The 21,752-nt window shown below is 36.4% G+C and overlaps 5 protein-coding genes across 11 annotated transcripts; 4 read left to right on the forward strand and 1 right to left on the reverse strand.

The window, feature by feature from the left end:
* Positions 1-2,961: 2,961 nt before the first annotated feature.
* Positions 2,962-7,309, forward strand: LOC147545946 (uncharacterized). Its single transcript, XM_086633944.1, has 9 exons — positions 2,962-4,113; positions 4,729-4,933; positions 5,134-5,224; positions 5,354-5,499; positions 5,593-5,836; positions 5,934-6,038; positions 6,139-6,321; positions 6,415-6,619; positions 6,709-7,309. Exons 1-9 carry the CDS (start codon positions 3,885-3,887, stop codon positions 7,191-7,193), a joined length of 1,893 nt encoding a protein of 630 aa, XP_086490070.1. The 5' UTR covers positions 2,962-3,884; the 3' UTR covers positions 7,194-7,309.
* Positions 7,310-7,942: 633 nt separating this feature from the next.
* LOC147545947 (uncharacterized) lies at positions 7,943-10,984 on the forward strand. The gene is made up of 8 exons (XM_086638237.1): positions 7,943-8,229; positions 8,489-8,693; positions 8,797-8,887; positions 8,997-9,142; positions 9,241-9,484; positions 9,641-9,745; positions 9,822-10,209; positions 10,309-10,984. Exons 1-8 carry the CDS (start codon positions 8,001-8,003, stop codon positions 10,791-10,793), a joined length of 1,893 nt encoding a protein of 630 aa, XP_086494363.1. The 5' UTR covers positions 7,943-8,000; the 3' UTR covers positions 10,794-10,984.
* Positions 10,985-11,114: 130 nt separating this feature from the next.
* LOC147545948 (uncharacterized) lies at positions 11,115-15,206 on the reverse strand. Of its 6 annotated transcripts, none has more exons than XR_015224246.1 (9): positions 14,976-15,206; positions 14,010-14,166; positions 13,764-13,886; positions 13,277-13,488; positions 12,877-13,020; positions 12,186-12,403; positions 11,840-12,098; positions 11,308-11,614; positions 11,115-11,178 (listed from the first exon to the last, which is right to left on the reverse strand). XR_015224246.1 is itself a non-coding variant. In XM_086638242.1 (9 exons), exons 3-9 carry the CDS (start codon positions 14,086-14,088, stop codon positions 11,480-11,482), a joined length of 1,170 nt encoding a protein of 389 aa, XP_086494368.1. In that variant the 5' UTR covers positions 14,089-14,166; positions 14,466-14,590; positions 14,976-15,031; the 3' UTR covers positions 11,115-11,479. The 6 variants fall into 6 exon arrangements, 5 of the variants coding, with proteins under 5 accessions (XP_086494368.1, XP_086494367.1, XP_086494366.1 ...); XM_086638242.1 differs by adding an exon at positions 14,466-14,590 and having other exon boundaries at positions 11,115-11,614; positions 14,976-15,031; XM_086638241.1 differs by having other exon boundaries at positions 11,115-11,614.
* Positions 14,995-17,496, forward strand: LOC147545949 (phytochrome-interacting ankyrin-repeat protein 2-like). Of its 2 annotated transcripts, XM_086638244.1 has the most exons (4): positions 15,261-15,503; positions 15,736-15,860; positions 16,045-16,216; positions 17,067-17,384. In XM_086638244.1, exons 1-4 carry the CDS (start codon positions 15,395-15,397, stop codon positions 17,276-17,278), a joined length of 618 nt encoding a protein of 205 aa, XP_086494370.1. In that variant the 5' UTR covers positions 15,261-15,394; the 3' UTR covers positions 17,279-17,384. The 2 variants fall into 2 exon arrangements, with proteins under 2 accessions (XP_086494369.1, XP_086494370.1); XM_086638243.1 differs by having other exon boundaries at positions 14,995-15,860; positions 17,067-17,496.
* A 1,333-nt stretch (positions 17,497-18,829) lies between these two features.
* On the forward strand, positions 18,830-21,749 carry LOC147545950 (uncharacterized). The gene is made up of 2 exons (XM_086632256.1): positions 18,830-19,033; positions 20,109-21,749. The coding sequence occupies exon 2, from the start codon at positions 20,154-20,156 to the stop codon at positions 21,549-21,551; it is 1,398 nt and encodes a 465-aa protein (XP_086488382.1). The 5' UTR covers positions 18,830-19,033; positions 20,109-20,153; the 3' UTR covers positions 21,552-21,749.
* The last annotated feature ends 3 nt before the right edge of the window (positions 21,750-21,752 follow it).

Consider the following 21,752-nt stretch of genomic DNA (forward strand, 5'->3'; position numbering starts at 1 on the left):
GAAGAGGAGATGAATATGCATTAAAATGTATAACTCCAAAGTTTTTCTCTCTCTAGAAATTTGTTAATGGTGAAGAAGAAGACTAAAGTCTAGGGTTTATGGAAAAAAAAGGACGGAGTTAAAATAAAGTTCTAACTCTTGGCGGATTTGAGTAAACAATAATAGAGTGTTGTCCCCTTAAAAACGGTTGTCCATATAAAAATTTTAATTTTTCTGGTTGTCCACATAAAATAGTTGTCCGTATAAAGAAATTGGTTGTCCACGTATTAGTCACCATTAACATTAGCGAAGGGTAATTGAATTTTTTTTTTTCTTGTGAAAAATTGACTACGATCTACATTAGTCATTACAAGGCGGTAATACATCATGAAGATGTGATGAGCATGATAAACACCTAAATTAAACTAATAATGAAAGAGATCTAAAACTCAATAATGTAAAACCTAAAGCCCGACAAACTTATTAAATTATTTATACCTTTAATAATTAAATTCAATAATCATGAATTCCATCTTATCTGGGAATCAAATTTGAGACCTTCTGAATTTTGGAGTTTCTGTTAAAACTATCAACCACTTGGACAACCAAGTATTGACCCCAAGGTTAATGGTTGTGTTTTCAAAAGAAAAAAAAAAAGGTTAATGGCTGTGGGTGCCGGCCTGCCGGGTGCCTAAAAGATGTTTTGTTGAGGTAAGGATCAGAAAATTTCTAATTAGTCCTAAAGTTTATGCACAATGGAGATTTTGGCCTTCTTTTTGTTTAGATGACTATTTAGCTCTCTTTTTGGTTCGGTTAAATATATGTTACGGCCAGTTATCAATATATCCCATTCTACCCTTTAGTACTTATATTTTGTCCTTGAACTTCAACTACATCAAATTTTTACTTCTTTTGTTCCTTCTTGCCACGAGTTTCGTTATCTCTTTATATTTTCATTAAGGTTTCTTGACTTTAGCCTGTCGATACTTTCTTTTAGTTTAGATGAGTATATAGTCTTTATCTTCTCGGGTACCTTAATGCATTATCTTGTTTCTTGTTTTTATCTCTCCAAATCAGTTTTAATTTCTTTCTCAAATCAAATTATGATTATTTTCCTATACTAAATCAAGTTTATCTTCTAAATCATTGCAACTTTATTCGACGAACATCTTTAGGATTGTGTTTAAGATTTAAAACATTCCCACATATAAATTCTTATCCCTTTGCTGATTCAATTTTTTTTTTGATTTCACTAAATCTTAAACTTTAATGCATTTCCAAGATTAAATCCAAATCTTCTTTTTTATTACTCCTATTTTGAATCATTTTAATTTATTTCCTAACTAAATATGAATCAATTTCATTTCATTCCATAATATAAAACCTAATCAACCTCATTTCAAAATCATTTAGATTTCAACTTATTTGGTATATAATAATTTGTTTCCCAGACATACTTTTTTTATATTGCTTTCTAAAATTTCTTTTATCATTTCAAATCACTTTTTAGTGATTTACCAAAATAAACAATTATAATCCCAAAGATTAGACCCAATGGATTCAACTCCTTATCCAAATCATTTTCACTTTTGTAGTAATAAAGTTAGAATTTTCATAATTAGCCACTAATTTTACAACAAAATCTTCAAAAAAGGACCAAACAATCCATTGAACAAAATTTGGAACTAATTCCTTGATGACCATAGACTTTTGGCTATGAAAAATTTATCAACTTGTAAACCATTTACCTTCCTATCTAAGGACTTTAGTATATCATTTTCTACTCTAGGTAGTGCAACGCCCCGGGCCTAAGAAGTTATAGATATTGTCTTCGCCTTTAACATCCATAACAAGGCCTAATTGGTAGAGCATTTTATTCTAGAGAAAGGCTCTGTGAGCCCACCCAAATGACCTCGACACTTACTAAGTCTGAACAAGAACCAATAGCCTAGACTTATGACGTTTTCCTTGCACCCTTACTCTCTCACACCCCCTTTGGATTTCTTGTAAACTTCCCATTTTTGTACATGCATGTTCCTGCATTAGTGCATTATATGAGATATATCTCTTTAAAGAACTTCATTAAGGAGAATTTTTATGATTTACTTGCTAATTACATTCCCCTTGAATAGCTATAAATATATAATCTCTCCCTCTAGAAAACTCACATTCTTCTTGGTTACTTTCTAAGTTCCTTCTACACTACTAGTTCTTTTTGTTGTATAGATAAGAAATCAAAGAAAAACCATGAGGAGAACAAATTTAATCCCTTTGGTGGGATTACTTTGCTTATGTTTCTTTTTTACCATGGTAAAATCAGAGGATGAATACTTAAAGTACAAAGATAAAGATCAACCCATGAATGCTAGGATTAATGACCTCATTAACAGAATGACTCTAGAAGAGAAGATTGGTCAAATGATTCAACTCGATCGAGCAGTTGCAACACCTCAGATTATGAAGAAATACTCAATTGGTAAATTATGTTTCTTTCTTTTGATCAATTGCTATAAAATTCTGAAAAAATAAAAACGGTTTAATGAGGTTGATCTTAAACTGTGATGCTTGGGCCTGAGCTAATGGGCCTAGTATTAGCATTATCCCGTATCGTCTGAGCATTAAAATTCGCGAAGTAGATAAGCCTGGGCAATTCTTTCCTTGCAAGCTAGTTTTCAAGGAGAGTTAAGCCTGGGCAATTCTTTCCTTAATGCATTATCTTGTTTCTTATTTTTATCTCTTCAAATCAGTTTTAATTTCTCTCAAATCAAATTATGATTATTTTCCTGTACTAAATCAAGTTTATCTTCTAAATCAGTGCAACTTTATTCGACAACATCTTTAGGATTGTGTTTAAGATTTAAAACATTCCCACATATAATTCTTATCCCTTTGCTGATTCATTTTTTTTTATTTCACTAAATCTTATACTTTAATGCATTTCCAAGATTAAATCCAAATCTTCTTTTTTTTATTATTTTGAATCATTTTAATTTATTTCCAAACTAAATATGAATCCATTTCATTTTATTCCATAATATAAAACCTAATCAACCTCATTTCAAAATCATTTAGATTTCAACTTATTTGGTATATAATAATTTGTTTCCCATACATACTTTTTTTATATTGCTTTCTAAAATTTCTTTAATCATTTCAAATCACTTTTTAATGATTTACCAAAATAAACAATTATAATCCCAAAGATTAGACCCAATGGATTCAACTCCTTATCCAAATCATTTTCACTTTTGTAGTAATAAAGTTAGAATTTTCATAATTAGCCACTAATTTTACAACAAAATCTTCAAAAAAGGACCAAACAATCCATTGAACAAAATTTGGAACTAATTCCTTGATGACCATAGACTTTTGGCTATGAAAAATTTATCAACTTGTAAACCATTTACCTTCCTATCTAAGGACTTTAGTATATCACTTTCTACTCTAGGTAGTGCAACGCCCCGGCCTAAGAAGTTATAGATATTGTCTTCGCCTTTAACATCCATAACAAGGCCCAATTGGTAGAGCATTTTATTCTAGAGAAAGGCTCTGTGAGCCCACCCAAATGACCTCGACACTTACTAAGTCTGAACAAGAACCAATAGCCTAGACTTATGACGTTTTCCTTGCACCCTTACTCTCTCACACCCCCTTTGGATTTCTTGTAAACTTCCCATTTTTGTACATGCATGTTCCTGCATTAGTGCATTATATGAGATATATCTCTTTAAAGAACTTCATTAAGGAGAATTTTTATGATTTACTTGCTAATTACATTCCCCTTGAATAGCTATAAATATATAATCTCTCCCTCTAGAAAACTCACATTCTTCTTGGTTACTTTCTAAGTTCCTTCTACACTACTAGTTCTTTTTGTTGTATAGATAAGAAATCAAAGAAAAACCATGAGGAGAACAAATTTAATCCCTTTGGTGGGATTACTTTGCTTATGTTTCTTAATTACCATGGTAAAATCAGAGGGTGAGTACTTAAAGTACAAAGATAAAGATCAACCCATGAATGCTAGGATTAATGACCTCATTAACAGAATGACTCTAGAAGAGAAGATTGGTCAAATGATTCAACTCGATCGAGCCGTTGCAACACCTCAGATTATGAAGAAATACTCAATTGGTAAATTATGTTTCTTTCTTTTGATCAATTGCTTTAAAATTCTGAAAAAATAAAAACGGTTTGATGAGGTTGATCTTAAACTGTGATGCTTGGGCCTGAGCTAATGGGCCTAGTATTAGCATTATCCCGTATCGTCTGAGCATTAAAATTCGCGAAGTAGATAAGCCTGGGCAATTCTTTCCTTGCAAGCTAGTTTTCAAGGAGAGTTAAGCCCAATGGGCTAAAAACTGGTGTCAGAGCTAGTGTCCCAGGGATGGATCGGGACTTACTAACCTTAGCCTGCGTGTGGAGGGGGAGTGCCCACTGTCTCCAGTCCAGGCGTTGAGGGGAAGTATTAGTATTATCCCACGTCGCCTGAGCATTAGAATTCGTGAAGTAGACAGGCCTATCCTTGGGTTTTTTTCCCTTCTTGTAAGCTAGTTATCAATGAGAGTTATGCCAATGGGCTCTAACACCTATATCTTCATGTGATATAGCCACAAGTGAGAATGATCTCCTATATCATGTGGAAGTCCAAAGTATATTAACTCGGTTTCGAATTGTGATATCTGAGCCCCAAGCTCATTAAATCATTGCTCAAGGATTATATCATAATATAAATTGCGATTTTGGCAGGGAGTCTATTGAGTGGCGGAGGGAGTGTCCCGAAGCCCCGAGCTACCCCTCAGGATTGGGTTGATATGGTGAATGGGTTCCAGAATGGTTCGCTATCTAGCCGTCTTGGTATTCCAATGATATATGGAATTGATGCTGTTCATGGAAATAACAATGCCTTTAAGGCCACAATTTTCCCCCATAATGTTGGCCTCGGCTGTACTAGGCAAGTTCACTATACCCTTAACTCCATCAAAGTTCTTCTTTGTGTTCTTTTTTCCGCCCGAAGGGATTGTTCCTGATCTAAAACCGCCTCAACGACTTAAAACTTTTGAATATACTTCAATATTTCCATTATACTTGCTTGTGTCAACCCTCTAGGAATCTTCGATGAGTAATTTGTGAACTGAATTTCTTCTGATGCAGGGATCCTCAACTTGTAAAGAAAATTGGTGCCGCGACTGCTCTTGAAGTTAGAGCTACTGGTGTTACATATGCTTTCGCACCATCTATAGCGGTAAATAGCTTACTACTTATGATTCGAAGTACATTTATGTTCATATAATGGATTTGAAGCTTGAACATTTCTTGTGTTTCAGAAGGTTTATTTCATTTTTCGCCTCTTCTTGTTCTTGAATCTATATAGGTTTGTAGAGATCCGAGATGGGGTCGGTGTTATGAGAGCTATAGTGAGGATCACAATATTGTTCGGGCTATGACTGAGATTATACCTGGATTACAAGGAGACCTCCCTCTTAATTCTCCAAAAGGAATTCCTTATGTTGGTGGCAAGTATGAGACTAGAACTCCTATTTCAGGGTTTAAAAAAGTATAACCAAATATTCCGATAACTATCTGTTTTAAACATTTGGTGATATTTTTTAGGACTAAGGTTGCAGCTTGCGCGAAACACTTCGTGGGCGATGGAGGAACAACCAAAGGAATCAATGAGAATAATACAGTGATCGATTATCATGGATTGCTCAGTATTCACATGCCTGCCTACTACGATTCGATTGCTAAAGGTGTCTCAACTGTTATGGTTTCATACTCAAGTTGGAACGGTAAGAAAATGCACGCCAACCGTGATCTAGTTACCGACTTCCTCAAGAGAAAACTTAAGTTCCGGGTAAGTTGGAAATGTTTATATTACCGTCGTCTAAAGTTGTCTGGGTTCCCGGAAGAAAGCAAGAGCAACTCATACCCTTTTTCTTGTAAATTGTCAGGGTTTTGTGATTTCGGATTGGCAAGGGGTTGACAAGATTTCCTCGCCACCACATTCTAACTTTTCGAACTCAGTCCAAGCGGCAGTTCATGCTGGCATTGACATGGTAAAAACCTCTGTTTAATGCCAAAAACTTGACTCTATTTGAGATCTTAGATTTCAGTATAAAGTGTTTGAGATGTCTTTACTGTTTTTGGGTTTTGTAGTTTATGCTTCCATACAACCATACCGAGTTTATCGATATTCTAATCTCCCAAGTTAGGAACAAAATCATTCCAATGACTAGGATTGATGATGCTGTGAGAAGGATTTTGAGAGTGAAGTTCACCATGGGACTCTTTGAAGAGCCAATGGCTGATTACAGTTTAGTTGATCAGCTCGGAAGTCAGGTTAGTTTATTTAATCTTCTATTACGTTTCTGTTCGATTGTGACGATATATGGATATAAATCTAGTTTACTTGATTGAATTCAAAAAATGCAGGCACACAGAGACTTGGCAAGGGAAGCTGTGAGGAAGTCACTTGTGTTATTGAAAAATGGTTACGCGGCCGACAATCCAGTTTTACCACTCCCAAAGAAGGCGCCTAGGATCTTGGTTGCCGGAACCCATGCAAGTAACTTGGGCTACCAATGTGGTGGCTGGACGATCGAGTGGCAAGGAGTCAGTGGAAATAACATCACTGCCGGTATTGCCTGTTTATCTACATTTTTGTACTGCCCTTTCCGGAAAAATAGAGAGTTTCCTTACGAAATACCCTTTTGTGTAAATGAACAGGAAATACTATCCTCAGTGGCATTACGTCTACCGTTGATCCAGACACCGAAATCGTGTATAGTAAGAATCCAAGCGTCGAGTTTGTTAAGTCTAACAACTTCTCATATGCTGTTGTTGCTGTTGGAGAACTACCTTATACAGAAACACAAGGAGACAACTTAAACCTAACCATTCCTGAACCAGGTCTTAGCACAATCAAGAATGTCTGTGGGGTTGTCAAATGTGTAGTTATTCTCATCTCTGGAAGGCCTTTAGTTATCCAACCTTACCTCTCAGAGATTGATGCTCTTGTTGCTGCTTGGCTCCCTGGAAGTGCAGGTCTAGGCATTGCCGATCTCCTTTACGGGGATTTCGGATTCACTGGCAAACTTTCACGGACGTGGTTTAAGACCGTCGATCAACTCCCAATGAACGTCGGCGATAAACATTACGACCCACTCTTTCCTTTTGGTTATGGACTAGAGACAAAGCCAATAAAACACTGATCTGGTCAAGTGAGAACAATTAATGGAGACATAGCTCCATCATTTTTTCACATTTTTAAGATCTTATGATATTTTGTAATGAATATCTCTAATATAGATTGAGGAATATAATAAAAGGAAACATCTATTCCCATCCAATGTTTTCAATGGTTCTTAACCCTAGTTCTAGGGGTGTACTCCAGCCTAGCCGATGTGAGTAGTAAGATGTTCAGGCTCGGCTAATGTCTTTGACTGTTTGCTCGAGTTCGGTTGAGTAATTGTCCACTTTAACGAGTCTGTCCGAGTAATTGTCCACTTTAACGAACTCGACAATGAGATATACTATATCCAAATAAAGAGCAAGAAAAAAGCAAAAATTAAAATGAGGGCAAGATTGGTAATTCAAAAATGTAAAACACACGTGTAAATCAGTTTGTGGATTATTATCCTATTTGGATAAAATGCTTATTTGGTGCTTAAAAAGTGGTTTAACTTCATATTAACTGATTTGGATGGATTAAAGACTTTTCAGAAAAGGTCAGCATAACTAACTTACCTGTCACTCTCTTACACCTTCCTTGGATTTTCATAATCTCTCTCTCTAAAACAAAAGAATTTCTAATCCATATATCTCTAATCTTAATATCTTAATTTAGTAAAACAGAGTAAATAATCTAATCCATTTATATCTTTTCTTTTCCACAAATTTCTCTTCAATTATCCACAACTTTTCTTCTATAAAGATCAATTGGTCTTCTATGTTTCTACATCTCTCTCTATCTCATTAGGACTAAACAAAATTAGACAAGAAATTAAAGAATAACAACAATGAGAAGAAGTATTTTGACCCCATTGATAGTATTTCTTTGTTTTTGTTGCTTTTCAATCATGGTGGAAGCAGAGGATGTGTACATGAAGTACAAAGATAAAGATCAACCCATTAATATTAGGATCAGAGACCTCATGAATAGAATGACTTTAGACGAGAAGGTTGGTCAGATGGTTCAGATCGAACAATCGGTTGCTACTCCTGAAATAATGAAGAATTACTCCATTGGTAATTATGTAATTAACTTTTTTCCCTTCAAATAAAATTAAGAACATTGCTTAAACATCTAAAATGATTAAAAAAATGATTTAAATGAGGTTGATATTAAACTGTGATGTTGGGTCTGAGCTAATGGACGATCGAACATTCTATTGTATTATGTTAAAATATACAACTAATTTAATTCAGACTCAAACTGTGATATTTGAGTTTGTTAAATCATGTCTCAAAAGGATTGTTTTATAATATAAGTTGGTGGTTTTGGTAGGGAGTCTATTGAGTGGTGGAAAAAAAGTATGGAAGCATCGTGCCACACCCGAAGAATGGATTAATATGGTGAATGAGTTCCAAAATGGTTCGCTATCTAGTCGCCTTGGTATTCCGATGATTTATGGGATTGATGCTCTTCATGGACATAACAATGTCTTTAAGGCCACTGTTTTCCCACACAATATAGGACTTGGATGTACTAGGCAAGTTCACCATATCTTAGCTTCATGGAAGTTCTTTATTTGTTTATGTTAATCCTTATGGAATCGTCGACGAGTATTTTAGACTGAACTTCTTTTGATGCAGAGATCCTCAACTTGTAAAGAGGATTGGTGCTGCAACTGCTCTTGAAGTTAGGGCTACTGGTATAACATATACTTTTGCTCCGTGCATTGCGGTAAAGAGCTTAATGGTTACGATTTTAAGTACATTTATGTTCATATAGTTATTGGTTTATGAGGGTTTATTTCACTTTTCGCTTTCTCTAGATATTGAATCTTGTATAGGTTTGTAGAGATCCGAGATGGGGTCGGTGTTATGAGAGTTATAGTGAGGATCATAGGATTGTTAAGGCGATGACTGAGATTATTCCAGGGTTACAAGGAGACATTCCTCTCAATTCTTCAAAAGGAGTTCCTTATGTTGGTGGCAGGTATGATACTAAGACAATGTTGATGTTTGAAATCCTATTTTAGGCATTCGAAAAAGTTAAGCCAATAATCAGGTAACTGTTTGTTTGTATATATGTAGGACTAAAGTTTTAGCTTGTGCAAAACACTTTGTTGGGGATGGCGGAACGACCAAAGGAATCAATGAGAACGATACAGTGATTGATTATCATGGATTGTTTAGTATTCACATGCCTGCTTACTATGATTCGATCATCAAAGGTGTGTCAACTATTATGGTTTCATACTCGAGTTGGAACGGTATGAAGATGCACGCCAACTATGATCTCATTACCAACTTCCTCAAGAACAAGCTTAAGTTCCGGGTAAGTTGGAACTGTCAATATACTATAGAACGGTACGTAGCGTGTTAAATACTTTGAAATGACTATTATGCCCCTGACCAAACAAGTCAGACTAAGCGAGTCAGATTCAGACGATAGAAAAACGTTTTTCTCATCTATCTTTATATATGTTATCAGGGTATTGTAATTTCGGATTCCCAAGGAATCGACAGGATTACCTCACCACGTCGTTCTAACTATACATACTCAGTCCAAGCTGCAGTTGAAGCCGGCATTGACATGGTAGGAGACTCTGTTTGAGATTCAAATTACAGTATGAAGTGTTTGAGATGTTTTTTCTTTTATTGGGATTTTGCAGTTTATGCTTCCCTACAACCATACCGAGTTTATCGATATTCTAATCTCCCAAGTTAGGAACAAAATCATTCCAATGACTAGGATTGATGATGCTGTGAGAAGGATTTTGAGAGTGAAGTTCACCATGGGACTCTTTGAAGACCCCATGGCTAATTTCAGTCTTGTTCATCATCTGGGAAGTCAGGGACACAGAGACTTGGCAAGAGAAGCTGTGAGAAAGTCACTTGTGTTGTTGAAAAATGGTAAATCGGCCGACAAGCCAGTGCTTCCACTCCCGAAGAAGGCGCCTAGGATCTTAGTTTCCGGAACCCATGCCAGCAACTTGGGCTACCAATGTGGTGGATGGACTATCCAAATGCAAGGAAGTAGCGGAAATAACATCACTGCAGGTTTACCCATTTTATCTGATTTCTCAGCAGTTCGGTTAATATATTGTCTTTCCAAAACTATTATTTTTCCTTACACCAATATCGGTGTATAATGAACAGGAAATACCATCCTCAGTGGCATTACGTCAACCGTAGATCCAGACACTGAAATTGTCTATAGTAAGAGTCCGAGCGCCGAGTTTGTTAAGTCTAACAACTTCTCATATGCTGTTGTTGTTGTTGGAGAGCTACCATATGCAGAAACATTAGGGGACGACTTGAATCTAACAATTCCTGAACCAGGCATAAGCACAATCAAGAATGTTTGTGGGTCTGTGAAATGTGTTGTTATTCTCATCTCTGGAAGACCTTTAGTGATCCAACCTTACCTCTCAGAGATTGATGCTCTTGTTGCTGCATGGCTTCCGGGAAGTGCAGGTTTAGGCGTTGCCGATCTTCTTTACGGGGATTTTGGGTTCACTGGCAGGCTTTCACGGACTTGGTTCAAGACTGTCGATCAACTTCCGATGAACTACGGCGACAAAAATTATGACCCACTCTTCCCTTTTGGTTATGGACTAGTGACAAAGCCAATTAAACACTGATCTGGTCATCCCACAGCAGTGGAGCTAGTAGCTCTCTATCTTTCATTCTTTGCACATTCCTAGGGTTTTCTTGTGTAAATTTCCTCATGTAGTGTCTTTTGTTTAGTAATAAACACTTTGTAAATACTTTGTAGTGTCTTTTGCTTAGTAATAAAAACTGTAATCTAAATCGAGTGATTTGACAGACAAAATTTGTTTCCAAAACGATCAGTTGGTCCAAAATTTGGGCTAAAAAGGGGTTAACTCTTAAGGAAAACATATAACAATCACAGATTTACTTTTGTCTTGAATTATAGGGAAAAAAAATACTATTTCTGCTCATGGACAAGAATAACCTCTTCTTTCAATATTGGCTGTGCAAGTGAACAATATCCAACTATCCATCCTTGGGAAAAATCCACAAGTTGAAGATACAACAACAAATAAAACATCAGAAGCGAAAAGAATTTCTCTGTACTAACATGGAAATAGAGTAAGAAAAATTGAAGAATAAAGAGAAAAAAGAATCACATACTTGTCATCATCGTCGTACTTTTGCTCTTTCTTTCTCATGTTCGCTATAGTTGCTTCAATCAGCTAAAACCAGAGAGTATTCTAGCCATTTCTTGTTTAATCACTCTCTGCAGAATTTCAGCATTAAAACCCAAATGGAGTTGGCGAAGTTCGAGAAATCTAGTTATTAAGCTTCAGAAATCATATTTTGTTCTTCCACTCATTAAGATTAAGCACAACATATCTGAAATGCCAGGGGAGGTGGAGGAATTATAGAAGTTCCAAGATTCAAGCATCAATCGCTTTCTTGATCCCTTGAAATGAACCACCTGAAAATCAAATAAGTTGGAGCGGAAAAAAAACATAGGTCGGCAAATCAGCAATGACATTTAACAGACAAACCACATCAAATGGTAATAGTGGTTCAAATGCCCTTGTTGTCGAGTCAAAAGAAAAAAAACGGAATTGAAGGAAATAATAAGTCGAAACGTTCTCGGGAGCAAGATAAAGAAATAGAAATGAACCATCAAGTTTTGGAGTTGCAGTATAATTACCTTAACATCTAAGGGCATTCCATGGAATTGTCCGGCACCCTCAGGTGGCGTCCAATTATAAATTGCACAAGGTAAAAAGAGAACCGATGTTCCGTGAATGTCATCCAGAAAAGCTTGTGGCTTAGTAAATCTCTTGGCATCAAATGAAGGATGGGACTTTATAATCCAAGCCAAAGCTAGCTGGTCTCCTAGCATTCGAGAGGCTTTCATGTATTTGGAAACGTATATTTCTAGTACTTCTTGGAGAAACACCGTCGCTCTATTTAACCAAGATATATTACAATACGAATATCAGTATTTGAAAATTTCCCCGTAACAAAGAAGAAACAGGAAGCAAATTATGTACCTCGAAATTCCATCATGGGTCCCTCTAACTGCAATGAATCCTGAATTCAGAGGCTGGTCTTTGTTGTTCCTGAAAGTGACAGCAAGGTGGAAATCCGGGTAGTTGTGAAATATCTGTCCCAGATCGTCAACCACTGCTATATCGGAATCAGTGAAGATGTAATGATGATTATCCTCTTCCTGCCTAGAAGGTTGCTCAAGCCTGATTTCTAGGAAGGCCTGAATACAAAGAAAATGAAAGCACCACCATAAATTAACACCTTTATTCCTATTCTATTTTTTCATACAAATAAGTCTTAATAAGAGCTTCGCCTGGTATCATGTGAACTTCTAAAAATATTCACATCTGACATCCCCCTATTATGCCTTAAGAAAACTGATGTGGAGTGTGGACTAACTACAAAATGGTTTATGTGTTCGTACTTTAAAAGAAGAAACAAAAGCATAACTTGGACCCAAATATTTGGAAAAATTCAAGGAATACCGACCAAAACCTAAGAATCTATTCAGAGTAACATATGTAATGATATTATAGAAACAAGTTGAGCACATTCTATCAGAAAGAACAAATGAAATTAAACTGAGAAGTCACTTCTGGATAACAATCAGTATAAAACAATCAGCATACTCTCACCTAGGAAGCTAACAATGTCGACTATAAAGAAATTGTACTAATATACATTCATTCTTACAATGTAAGACTTGATTCTTTGAAGCATCAACTTGTCTCGCGAATATTCACCTGGAACGGGTAATACAGTGACATTATTTCTTCGTATTGACATATCAGAGGCTGGATCTGTGAGAATAAATACATTGCTTTGGGGCATAGAGACCTGCAAAATCGAATATACGATCAAATTTGAACTAAACTCTTTAATATAGCAAGAACCCATTGACTAGCTATTCTATTTAGATAATTCTTATCACTTCAAGCTTCTTAGAGTAATTTTGTCTGACGGAGACTTGGTTTGAAATTGAGTTATTTAGATATTAGAGAGCATTTTTGCTTGTTATAAAGATAACTAGATGATCATATAAAACACGAGTAGAAACTTATAGTTCAAAATTGAACTCGTTCAGATTTACAACCTTAATGAAGTTGATGAAGACATCCAGAACTGCCACTGATCGCTCCGCCTTATTGTAGGAAGTTTTCCCAATAGTTACCAACTTAGATGCGCTATTGTCCCTAGGATTGGAGGTATTATAAATAGTAAAGACTGTTACAAAAGAAATAGTGTTCTCTAAACCGGAGATTCGAGGCGAAGTTGAAGTATGGATCTTATGAAGAGCTTTCGTGCCTGCAGCATTTTAAAAACAGAATACATATATCAGATTATAAAAGTTTTGTAAAATTAGGAGCTACTAACCATATCACACTGGCAAAAGACAAAAGGAAGCAATTATTAAAAGAAAAGGAAGCGCCACCATCTTCATTATCCGTTTCTTCCAGATATTGGGGTCGTGATTCAAAATAATATAACTCGGTTGTAGATAGACCAAGTAAATTTGGTATCCAAATATATGAGATGGCATGCTAGCGTACAAAACCTTGAGTAAAATGAATGTTAAGTACCTTCACATTGCAATCGATCACGCAAACCCTGACCAGCAGCAGGGCCAAGAACCAGATGATCAAATTTGTTCTTGTAGTATTTTCGTGGCACTTCTACATGTGAGTTATGGTGCAATACGATAACTGAGAAACATGGACGAAGTTTTCTCGTAAATTTCGGTCTTACATTGTAAAAAAAATGATATCGAAATAAACGACAGAAATGGTTTAGGTACTCAAGAGTGAGTATGAGAATGGGCAATTCACCTGAGAATAGGTAAAAAGGTAGAAATAATATGAGAGGGGTGCAGAAAAGGAAGCGACGCCATCCATTCCAAATTTTCATGACTAACAAGCTATTCCACAACTATGCCTTAAAGTAGGCATTCAGCATAGGGAGAATAAAGTACAGATCTTTGCTTTACTGGCCATAGAACAAAATAAACAATCATGTTTCACACAGAATATAAACAATCATGGCTCAGAACAACGTGACCAACATCCAAAAACATATCAGAATCATCCGATACAAAACAATAAGGTCAGTAGCTTATGATCCATTGATTTGAACCACGTATCTCATCAAGGTAATATATGTCACTTCGGGCTCTTACCCGACACAAGCCTAACTCAAATTCTTGCTCTCTTAAGTTAACCTTACAAGTCTGTAACGGCCAACACTAAGAAGGGGGAGCGAAGCTATTGCTGGATGGAAGCACCTACCTTTTGCTTGGCCTAAGATCTAAAACAGAGGCGGCCTTGCCTGCACTGGGCCTACTTGAGAAACTATTCCCGGTATATTCCGCTCCGCGAACCTATTCTCTTCTCTACTAGACTAACCACTGGGCCTACTTGAGAAACGAAAACTTCGTCAATTGAGGTTAAAAAACCATTCTTTGGGCTTTGGCAGAAAATGCTAGAGAACAAGAAAAACTAGGCAAACTCTAGGCAGAAATCTTATGTGGTTTGTTGTGTGCGTGCTTCCCATGATTCTGATCCACTGAACTACGAATTACGGCAAACCACATAGGATTTCTGCCTAGAGTGATGATTTCCATATCATATGATAAGATAAACAAACAACATTGAATAGCTATGGTTCTTCCATCAGTTTTTGGATCACCAAAAGTAAGATAATGGGTTTTGATTTGATCAGTATATAATAGATCTTATTCCAGTAAAATGAATTATGATAAATCAAAAACTAAATCAAATTGATGATTTAGGACTAACCTGAAGACTAAACCGGACTGACTCGAATGGCAGCAAATTAGTGAGAGAGAGAGAGAGAGTGAATTGGAGGAGAAGGATGAACAAATTCGGGTTGTTTATCTCGCGGACCGCGGTTTATTCCGGTTCAGCTTTTAGCAGACCAGTTCCGGCCCGCTGTTTATGGGCTAAAATAGTAAAAACGTGGGCTGAAATATCAACCGCCCTATAAATTCGATTCTAGAGACGAGCGTTCTTCCAACGCAAGCGCAACGAAGTTTTCTTTCTTCAAATATTTCTAGGGTTTCTTTGTGAACTTTTTCATCTTCTCCATGTTTTCGTCAAATTCTCCTCCAATTCAATCTGATCTTCCACCGATCTAGGGTTTTTGTATTTCTTGGTGACTTGTTCCCTTTTTTAATAAACTCCGTTTCCCCCTAACTATGCTAATCTTCTCTTCCTCTCGATTATCTTCGATGTATGCTTCTCCGATCTCAATTTCTCACAATCTTCGTGCTTTTGGCCCTGGTTTGAATCCTTTTGCACCTGTCGGTATGGGTAATTATTCTTTTGGTTCTCGCTAAATTAGTTTAGTTTATTTTACGTTTTCATCTTCAATTTGTATCTGGAATCTTTGCTTGGCGAGATTTATTAGGGTTATTGGGGGTTTACAAAAGTTTGAATCACGTTGAATTAGGGTTATTGGGGGTTTACAAAAGTTTGAATCACGTTGAATTTGAGGGTGTTTTAGTCGTTTTTCCGTGGGATTAGATAATGCCACAAGAACAGTTTGGTCGTTCGCTTAGGCGAAACTTGTCCGGTAAACGTATGTATCGATCTGATGTTGAGAGAGATGATAGAGGGTGGACTTCGCTTCACGTTGGTGCCCGCAAAGGTGATTTACAGGAGGTTAGTATCGTTTCATTACCCTTCATGTTTGTTTTTTCTGGTGCATTGTTTATGTGTTAATTTATCTTAAAATTGTGGGTATAAACGAGATGTATTAAAGAACATAGTAATGGAGTTAATAAGAATGCATTAAACAATTAAGTAGTTTTTGCTCAAAGTGTTTTGTTCTCTGCCTCCTCTACAGGTGAAGCGATTGCTGAGTGAAGGGCTTGATGTTAACGTTCTTGCATGGGGTCCCAAAGCACAAGGTGTTACTCCTCTTCACCTTGCTGCTAAGGGTGGCCATCTTAAGGTTATGGATAAATTGCTCGAGTATGGAGCAGACATTGATGCTAGGACAAAGGGGGCTTGTGGCTGTAAGTAATATCTCTCTATAGCTAGTAGTTTTATTTATAAACGAGAAGGTCAACTTATTTCTTGGTTTTACTGCTGCAATTATGTGGGAAGTTGCCACGATGAAATTTTTTATTACTGCATAATATACTTGCAAAGATGAATATTTATCTGATAATTACTCGACTCCTTGCTTCAGTAAAGAGCTTAAACAAGTTAGGATGATGACTTGAACAAGTTACGATTAAGTTTTAGAGCTAAACAAGCTAGAACAGACCTTGCAAAGATGTTGCTTAAACAAGTTAGGGTGCTTGCGCCGAATGCCAAGGCTAATGTGAACTCCTAAACGTCTCGAGCTAGTCGCGAAAAGTATTTCATTTGGCGCATGGTCAAGGCTCTCTCCTATATGGCATAAAAGCCTTGATTTATAACTTATAGTACAAAATTATATACCTTCAATATTTGGTAACTTGATTTGCTTCAATGAATATCTTCTTTTTTGGTTACGGAGTGTTTGTTGGACTATTATTGCCCTACTTGTTAAACACTTAAGTTTATAAGTGAACATCGCTATGCAGTGTATATTAGTAGAAAAAGTATCTTATTTCAGAATTGTAAGTACCGCCTGAACGCCTGGTAAAAAAAAAAAGTAGAACCCTATTCAAGAAAAGGTCCGAGCTATAAACATTATAGTTCTTGTGTTCGACTATAATGTTCTATGCCGTGAGTATCATTTACTGTCATGTCAACATAGTGTATACTCATCTCATAAACTAGTTGGTAATTGCCCGAAATTCTGGGTAATGTTTCCGTTTGGATTAGCTCCAATTACGTTTTTGTGGCTGAGCTGACGTGATGTCTATATTCTGTCAGGGACTCCTCTCCACAGTGCAGCCAGAGAAAGAAAGAAGGAAGCAGTGAGATTCTTGATTGAGAATGGGGCGTTCTTGCCCGAAGACATAAATGACTGCAGGTTTAATCCACCCATCCACTATTGCTCGGGTCTGGAATGGGCTTACGAAGAGGCAAAGAAGTTACAAGATGATAGTCAGTCATCCAGCGAGGGTTCCTCCTCCGAAGCCTAGCTCCAACAACAGCGAACAACACCTAAGCTGCAGTATTAGTATTTGCTTTAAAAATGTCGAATGTTATGTTTTTCACTGAGAATGATGGCTTGTTTGTCTTTTTTTTGTTCCTTTTCTTTTTTGGTTTCATGGGCTTGGATTGGATCTTGTCTCGTCTGGGAAATGTCTTTCTCTAGACATTAAGAAAAATTATAAATGCACTCAATATTTTCGTTTTAGAGGCGATGCAACTGGATCTTGTCTAGTCTGGGAAATGTCTTTCTCTAGATGCCCCATTCACATAAGGACCTTTAAAATATTTTGCCTTAGCCAAGGGGGCTATAGCTGTAATGTGGGGCCGTATATGACTGTACTCGTATCTTTCTTTCTTTTTTTTTTTTTTTTTTTTTTGAAGCCAAAGGGAAACAATTTCCATTAATAAAGTGATAAAATCACATTGTTTACATGGATAATTCTTATTTCTCATCTGAAAACTTCATGAGAGTTACATACCTTTAAATGCAAAGTGCCTCATGAAGAGAAAGAAATTGGACTAGACACAGACACAATGATCCTAAAGATCGAGAAAAGAGACACTAAAGGTCGACAAAGAGATCTTAAAGATCGTGAAAAGTGAAAAGAGACCCTAAAGGTATGTAAGACATCTTCGCTTCTTGAGCGAAGATAAATCCGTCTTTCTTTTCTTCTCATCTTCATGTAAAATCAGATTCGTTGTATGATTTCCTCTTTCTTTTCGTACTGTAAGACATCTTCGATTTGATGAAATTGAAGAAGAAGCCCATAAAGAACGAAGAACCATCATCATACCATTTGGCTCTTTTCCCCTGAAAAAAGATGAAGAAAAACAAAAGAAAAACTTTTCCCATATCTTTCTTTGATACGTTCACATGAATCACAACTCTTTAAGGGTCCGTTTGTTACGTAGGAAAATTATGTAGGAAAATCAATTTGATTCCAAGAAGCTGCGGTCAATTGCAAGTGTGACTCAGATTGAAGCAATAACCCAACAAGTACGATTCTTGTAACTCTAATTGCAAAAACTCAATTTGATTCCAAGAAGTTGTGGTGAATCTTGCGTAAACCTAACTCCAAGTATGATTTTTGTGACTAGAAACACAATTTCATTCAAGTATGGATATGAACTCCGTCTCTTTGTTTCTACTGATTTGTTCTCTCTCTCTCTCCCTCTCTCTCTCTCTCTCTCGATCTTCTCTCTCTCTCGATCTTCGCTCTCTCCCGTTCTTCGCTCTCTCGATCGATCTAGGATGGGTTAGGGCAGAGAAAATGATATTAAAGGCAAATATTATAAATGCACTACCCAAAAGTCAAATTAGTATATCGTTTTATAGAGACACTCTTATTTTCCTGCATTCTTACCAACACAGTTAAACTTCAGATTGACAAGAAAAAAACTTGACTTTCTTTCTCATTTAAGAAAAAAAATACTCCATGATTTTATTATTCAGACATTCTCGCGTAACAAACGAACCCATAGAAAAGTCGAGTCGGTCAGGAGATGATGGTAAAGGATTAGCGCGTTTGTTGAAGTTTATTTGTGACACACGTCTTTTACACGTTCGCTCCATTTCCATGACTTTCCTGCGTCTTCTTTAAATGATGACTATGTCGGTACAGAAGCATATCTATACTTTTGCTAGTCTGTCCTTCAAATACAAAACATTTTAACGAACCACCAGAAGAAGAAGAAATCTAGAGAGAGATCTAGTGAGAGAATTGGCTTTTTTTCAAAACAAGGTTAGTTGTATATCCTCTCTCTCTCTCTCTCTCTCTTTTATGTCTCTAAAAATTGTGGTAATATCTCGATTTCAGAGCGTAGACCAATTCGAGTGCTTAATTGTGTTTCCTTTTTTTTTTGTTCATTAGATCTTCTTGTGTTGTGTTTCAATTTATGTTCTGTAGATCTTGTTTATGCCTTTTCAAAGCTAGTTGATACCTAGGCAGCCTAATTTAAATTTCTCTACTTGTTGATATAGTAGTAGTATTTGATGTTTCTTCAATCACTTGTCATCTCAAAACTCCAAATCTTACATCAATTTTCAACCCAAAAATAATTTGTATACTTGTCTTTATATGTTTGCTTGATATCTGAAAATCTTGACACAATTATTTTGAAGAAAAATTACTGATTGAATTTGTGCATAAGAAGAGCAATTAAGAGAAGTTTTGCTGGTCACTTAAACATCTTGGTTTTGTTATACTGTATTGTTTGGTTTGATCAGGAATATGATTAGTAGTAGTAGAGATTAATTTTGATGATTTAATTGACTAATCCAAGGGAAAGGTAATCACAAACCTAGACACCCCTTGGATTTGGGATTCTGAGGAGGAATACCATTCCCCTTCGGATCCCCGTGCACCAAACACCACATGGAATGTGATTATTGGTAATCGAATTCCATTTTCGTGCTTCAAACATGCCCTTTGGGTTTGGTTATCTTTCGGAAAAGAGAATGATTATCATGAGAAAACCCTGATATATCCTCGTCAAGTTCACTTACCTCTAGAATTATGGAGTTCCTTACTAAGCATTGATATTATAGTACATTCTTTTAGCATGAGAAGCTGCATAATGCCGAAATCTTTTGACCTAGGCGACTTTTTTAAGTCTTCCATCCATAATTTTCTAAATTGTCACTTTTATTTTCTTATCTCGTGGTGAAAGGTTGTAAAATTGGTATTTATATATTATGGTTATCTTTTGTTTGATGTTTTATTGAAGTTCTTAAATATCATGAACCAGTCATGTTGATTTTTTAGTTAGTACTTGTGTTGTTGAAACCCATTTTTCTGCCTTTTCTGTATGTTGCAGAAATACCAAGGAACAAGAGTGTTTGAACGCGTTTAAGCAAGTGATATGGCTGAAGAAGCTGTTGAGGGAGTAAAGAAGGTGGAAGAAGAAGTTTTTATCAAGGTCAAGAGCAAAACGAAGGAACCTATGGAAGATAAGGAAGAAAAAATGGAGCTTGAAGTAAAGACTAAATCTGTGGAGAAAGAAAAGCCAGCGAAACACAAGGAAGAGAAGGAGCAACATAAAGAGGTGAAGGAGAAAAAGGAGAAGAAACATAAAGAAGATGAAGGTGAGGGTGGAAAGCATAAGAAAGAGAAGAAAAAAAGCGAGGAAGGGGAAGAAGAAGAGGAAAAGAAAGACAAAGACACGAATAAGGAAAAGAAAGTGAAGAAAGTGAAAGAGAAGAAAGATGAAGATGAAGAGAAGAAACCGGAGGAAGAGAAAGATGAAAAGAAAGTAGAAAAGAAGAAGAAGAAAGATAAAAATGGTGAAAATAGTGAGGAAGAAGATGGAAAGTCTAAGAAGGAGAAAAGTGAGGATGAACCTATAGACACGAGGGACAAAAAGAAGAAAGAGGGAAAGAAAAAACAGAAGAATGATGAAGATGAAGCTGGTGAATCAAAGCAAGCCGAAGACAAGGAAAAAAAGAAGAAGAAAGACAAAAAGGTAAAGAATGATGAGGAAGATGAGAAACCAGAAGAAGAGAAGGAGAAGAAAGAGGGAAAGAACAAGAAGAAGAAGAACAAAGATGGAGAGGCGGATGATGAAGTAAACAAGGAAGAAAATGACGAAGATGTTAAGGAAGAAAAAAAGAAAGAAGGGAAGAGTAAGGATGGAAAGGCTAAGAAAGAAAAAGAAAAGAAGGAAAAGAACACAGATGAGAAAGAAAAGAACAAGGAGTCAGGTGGGGAACCTAAGGAAGAGAAGAAGAAGGGAAAGAAAGACAAGGAGCTTGACAAAGATGGAGAGTCGAAGAAAGACAAAGATAAAGAGAAGAAGGGCAAGAACAAGGATGAGAAAGAGAAGAAGAAAAAGGAGGAGACGGAAGTGGAATCAAAGAAGGAGAAGAAGGACAAGGATGATAATAAGGAGGAGAAGAAGCATGAAGAGAAAGAAGGTGGCGAGGAAAATATCAAGGTTGACACGACCTCGAGGGATATCAACATAGGAGAAAATGATTCGAAAGACGATGAAGATGAAGAAAAGAAAACCAAGGAAGAGACTGAAACAGGGGAGAAAGAGCAAGCAAAAGAAAAGAAAGATAAAGACAAGGGTGACAAGAAGAGGAAACCTGATAGCAAGAACAAAACCAAAGATGCTACAAAATTGAAGCAGAAGCTTGAGAAAATTGATGCCAAAATACAAGCCCTTGAAGAGAAAAAGACTGAAATACTGAATCAAATCAAAGAAATCGAACAAGCGAACTCTGCAGTTGGAAATCCCACACCTACTATTCCTCAATAACATCGTTATCGGATTTCCGTTGATATTAAGTCATGTGCTATAGTGGTGTTTATGGTTTGACTGCTCCTTGAATAATTTGTATGGGTTATACAAGACTATATGAGTTTTATATGTAATATCTGTTTTTTTTTTCCTTTTGTAAAAGATGTTGGTTTATCTATTGGCAGTTCTGATCAGATCCAAATTATGAACAAGAAATTA

The sequence above is a fragment of the Eschscholzia californica genome, unplaced genomic scaffold (genome assembly GCF_041429995.1).
Source record: "Eschscholzia californica isolate CP2 unplaced genomic scaffold, dmEscCali1.0.p SCAF_4, whole genome shotgun sequence".
Classification (NCBI taxonomy): Eukaryota; Viridiplantae; Streptophyta; class Magnoliopsida; order Ranunculales; family Papaveraceae; genus Eschscholzia; species Eschscholzia californica.

Excerpts from the sequence above, each read along its gene's own strand:
- LOC147545946 (XM_086633944.1), top strand. The coding sequence starts at position 3,885 with ATGAGGAGAACAAATTTAATCCCTTTGGTGGGATTACTTTGCTTATGT. Across the intron at positions 5,225-5,353 it reads CTTTCGCACCATCTATAGCG|GTTTGTAGAGATCCGAGATG; the intron begins GTAAATAGCTTA and ends GAATCTATATAG. Across the intron at positions 5,500-5,592 it reads ATTCCTTATGTTGGTGGCAA|GACTAAGGTTGCAGCTTGCG; the intron begins GTATGAGACTAG and ends GATATTTTTTAG.
- LOC147545949 (XM_086638244.1), top strand. The coding sequence starts at position 15,395 with ATGCTAATCTTCTCTTCCTCTCGATTATCTTCGATGTATGCTTCTCCG. Across the intron at positions 15,861-16,044 it reads GCAAAGGTGATTTACAGGAG|GTGAAGCGATTGCTGAGTGA; the intron begins GTTAGTATCGTT and ends CCTCCTCTACAG. Across the intron at positions 16,217-17,066 it reads GACAAAGGGGGCTTGTGGCT|GGACTCCTCTCCACAGTGCA; the intron begins GTAAGTAATATC and ends ATATTCTGTCAG.
- LOC147545947 (XM_086638237.1), top strand. The coding sequence starts at position 8,001 with ATGAGAAGAAGTATTTTGACCCCATTGATAGTATTTCTTTGTTTTTGT. Across the intron at positions 8,694-8,796 it reads ATAGGACTTGGATGTACTAG|AGATCCTCAACTTGTAAAGA; the intron begins GCAAGTTCACCA and ends CTTTTGATGCAG. Across the intron at positions 9,143-9,240 it reads GTTCCTTATGTTGGTGGCAG|GACTAAAGTTTTAGCTTGTG; the intron begins GTATGATACTAA and ends GTATATATGTAG.
- LOC147545948 (XM_086638239.1), bottom strand. The coding sequence starts at position 14,088 with ATGAAAATTTGGAATGGATGGCGTCGCTTCCTTTTCTGCACCCCTCTC. Across the intron at positions 13,021-13,276 it reads TCTTCATCAACTTCATTAAG|GTCTCTATGCCCCAAAGCAA; the intron begins GTTGTAAATCTG and ends TCGATTTTGCAG. Across the intron at positions 12,099-12,185 it reads ACCCATGATGGAATTTCGAG|AGCGACGGTGTTTCTCCAAG; the intron begins GTACATAATTTG and ends TTGGTTAAATAG.
- LOC147545950 (XM_086632256.1), top strand. The coding sequence starts at position 20,154 with ATGGCTGAAGAAGCTGTTGAGGGAGTAAAGAAGGTGGAAGAAGAAGTT.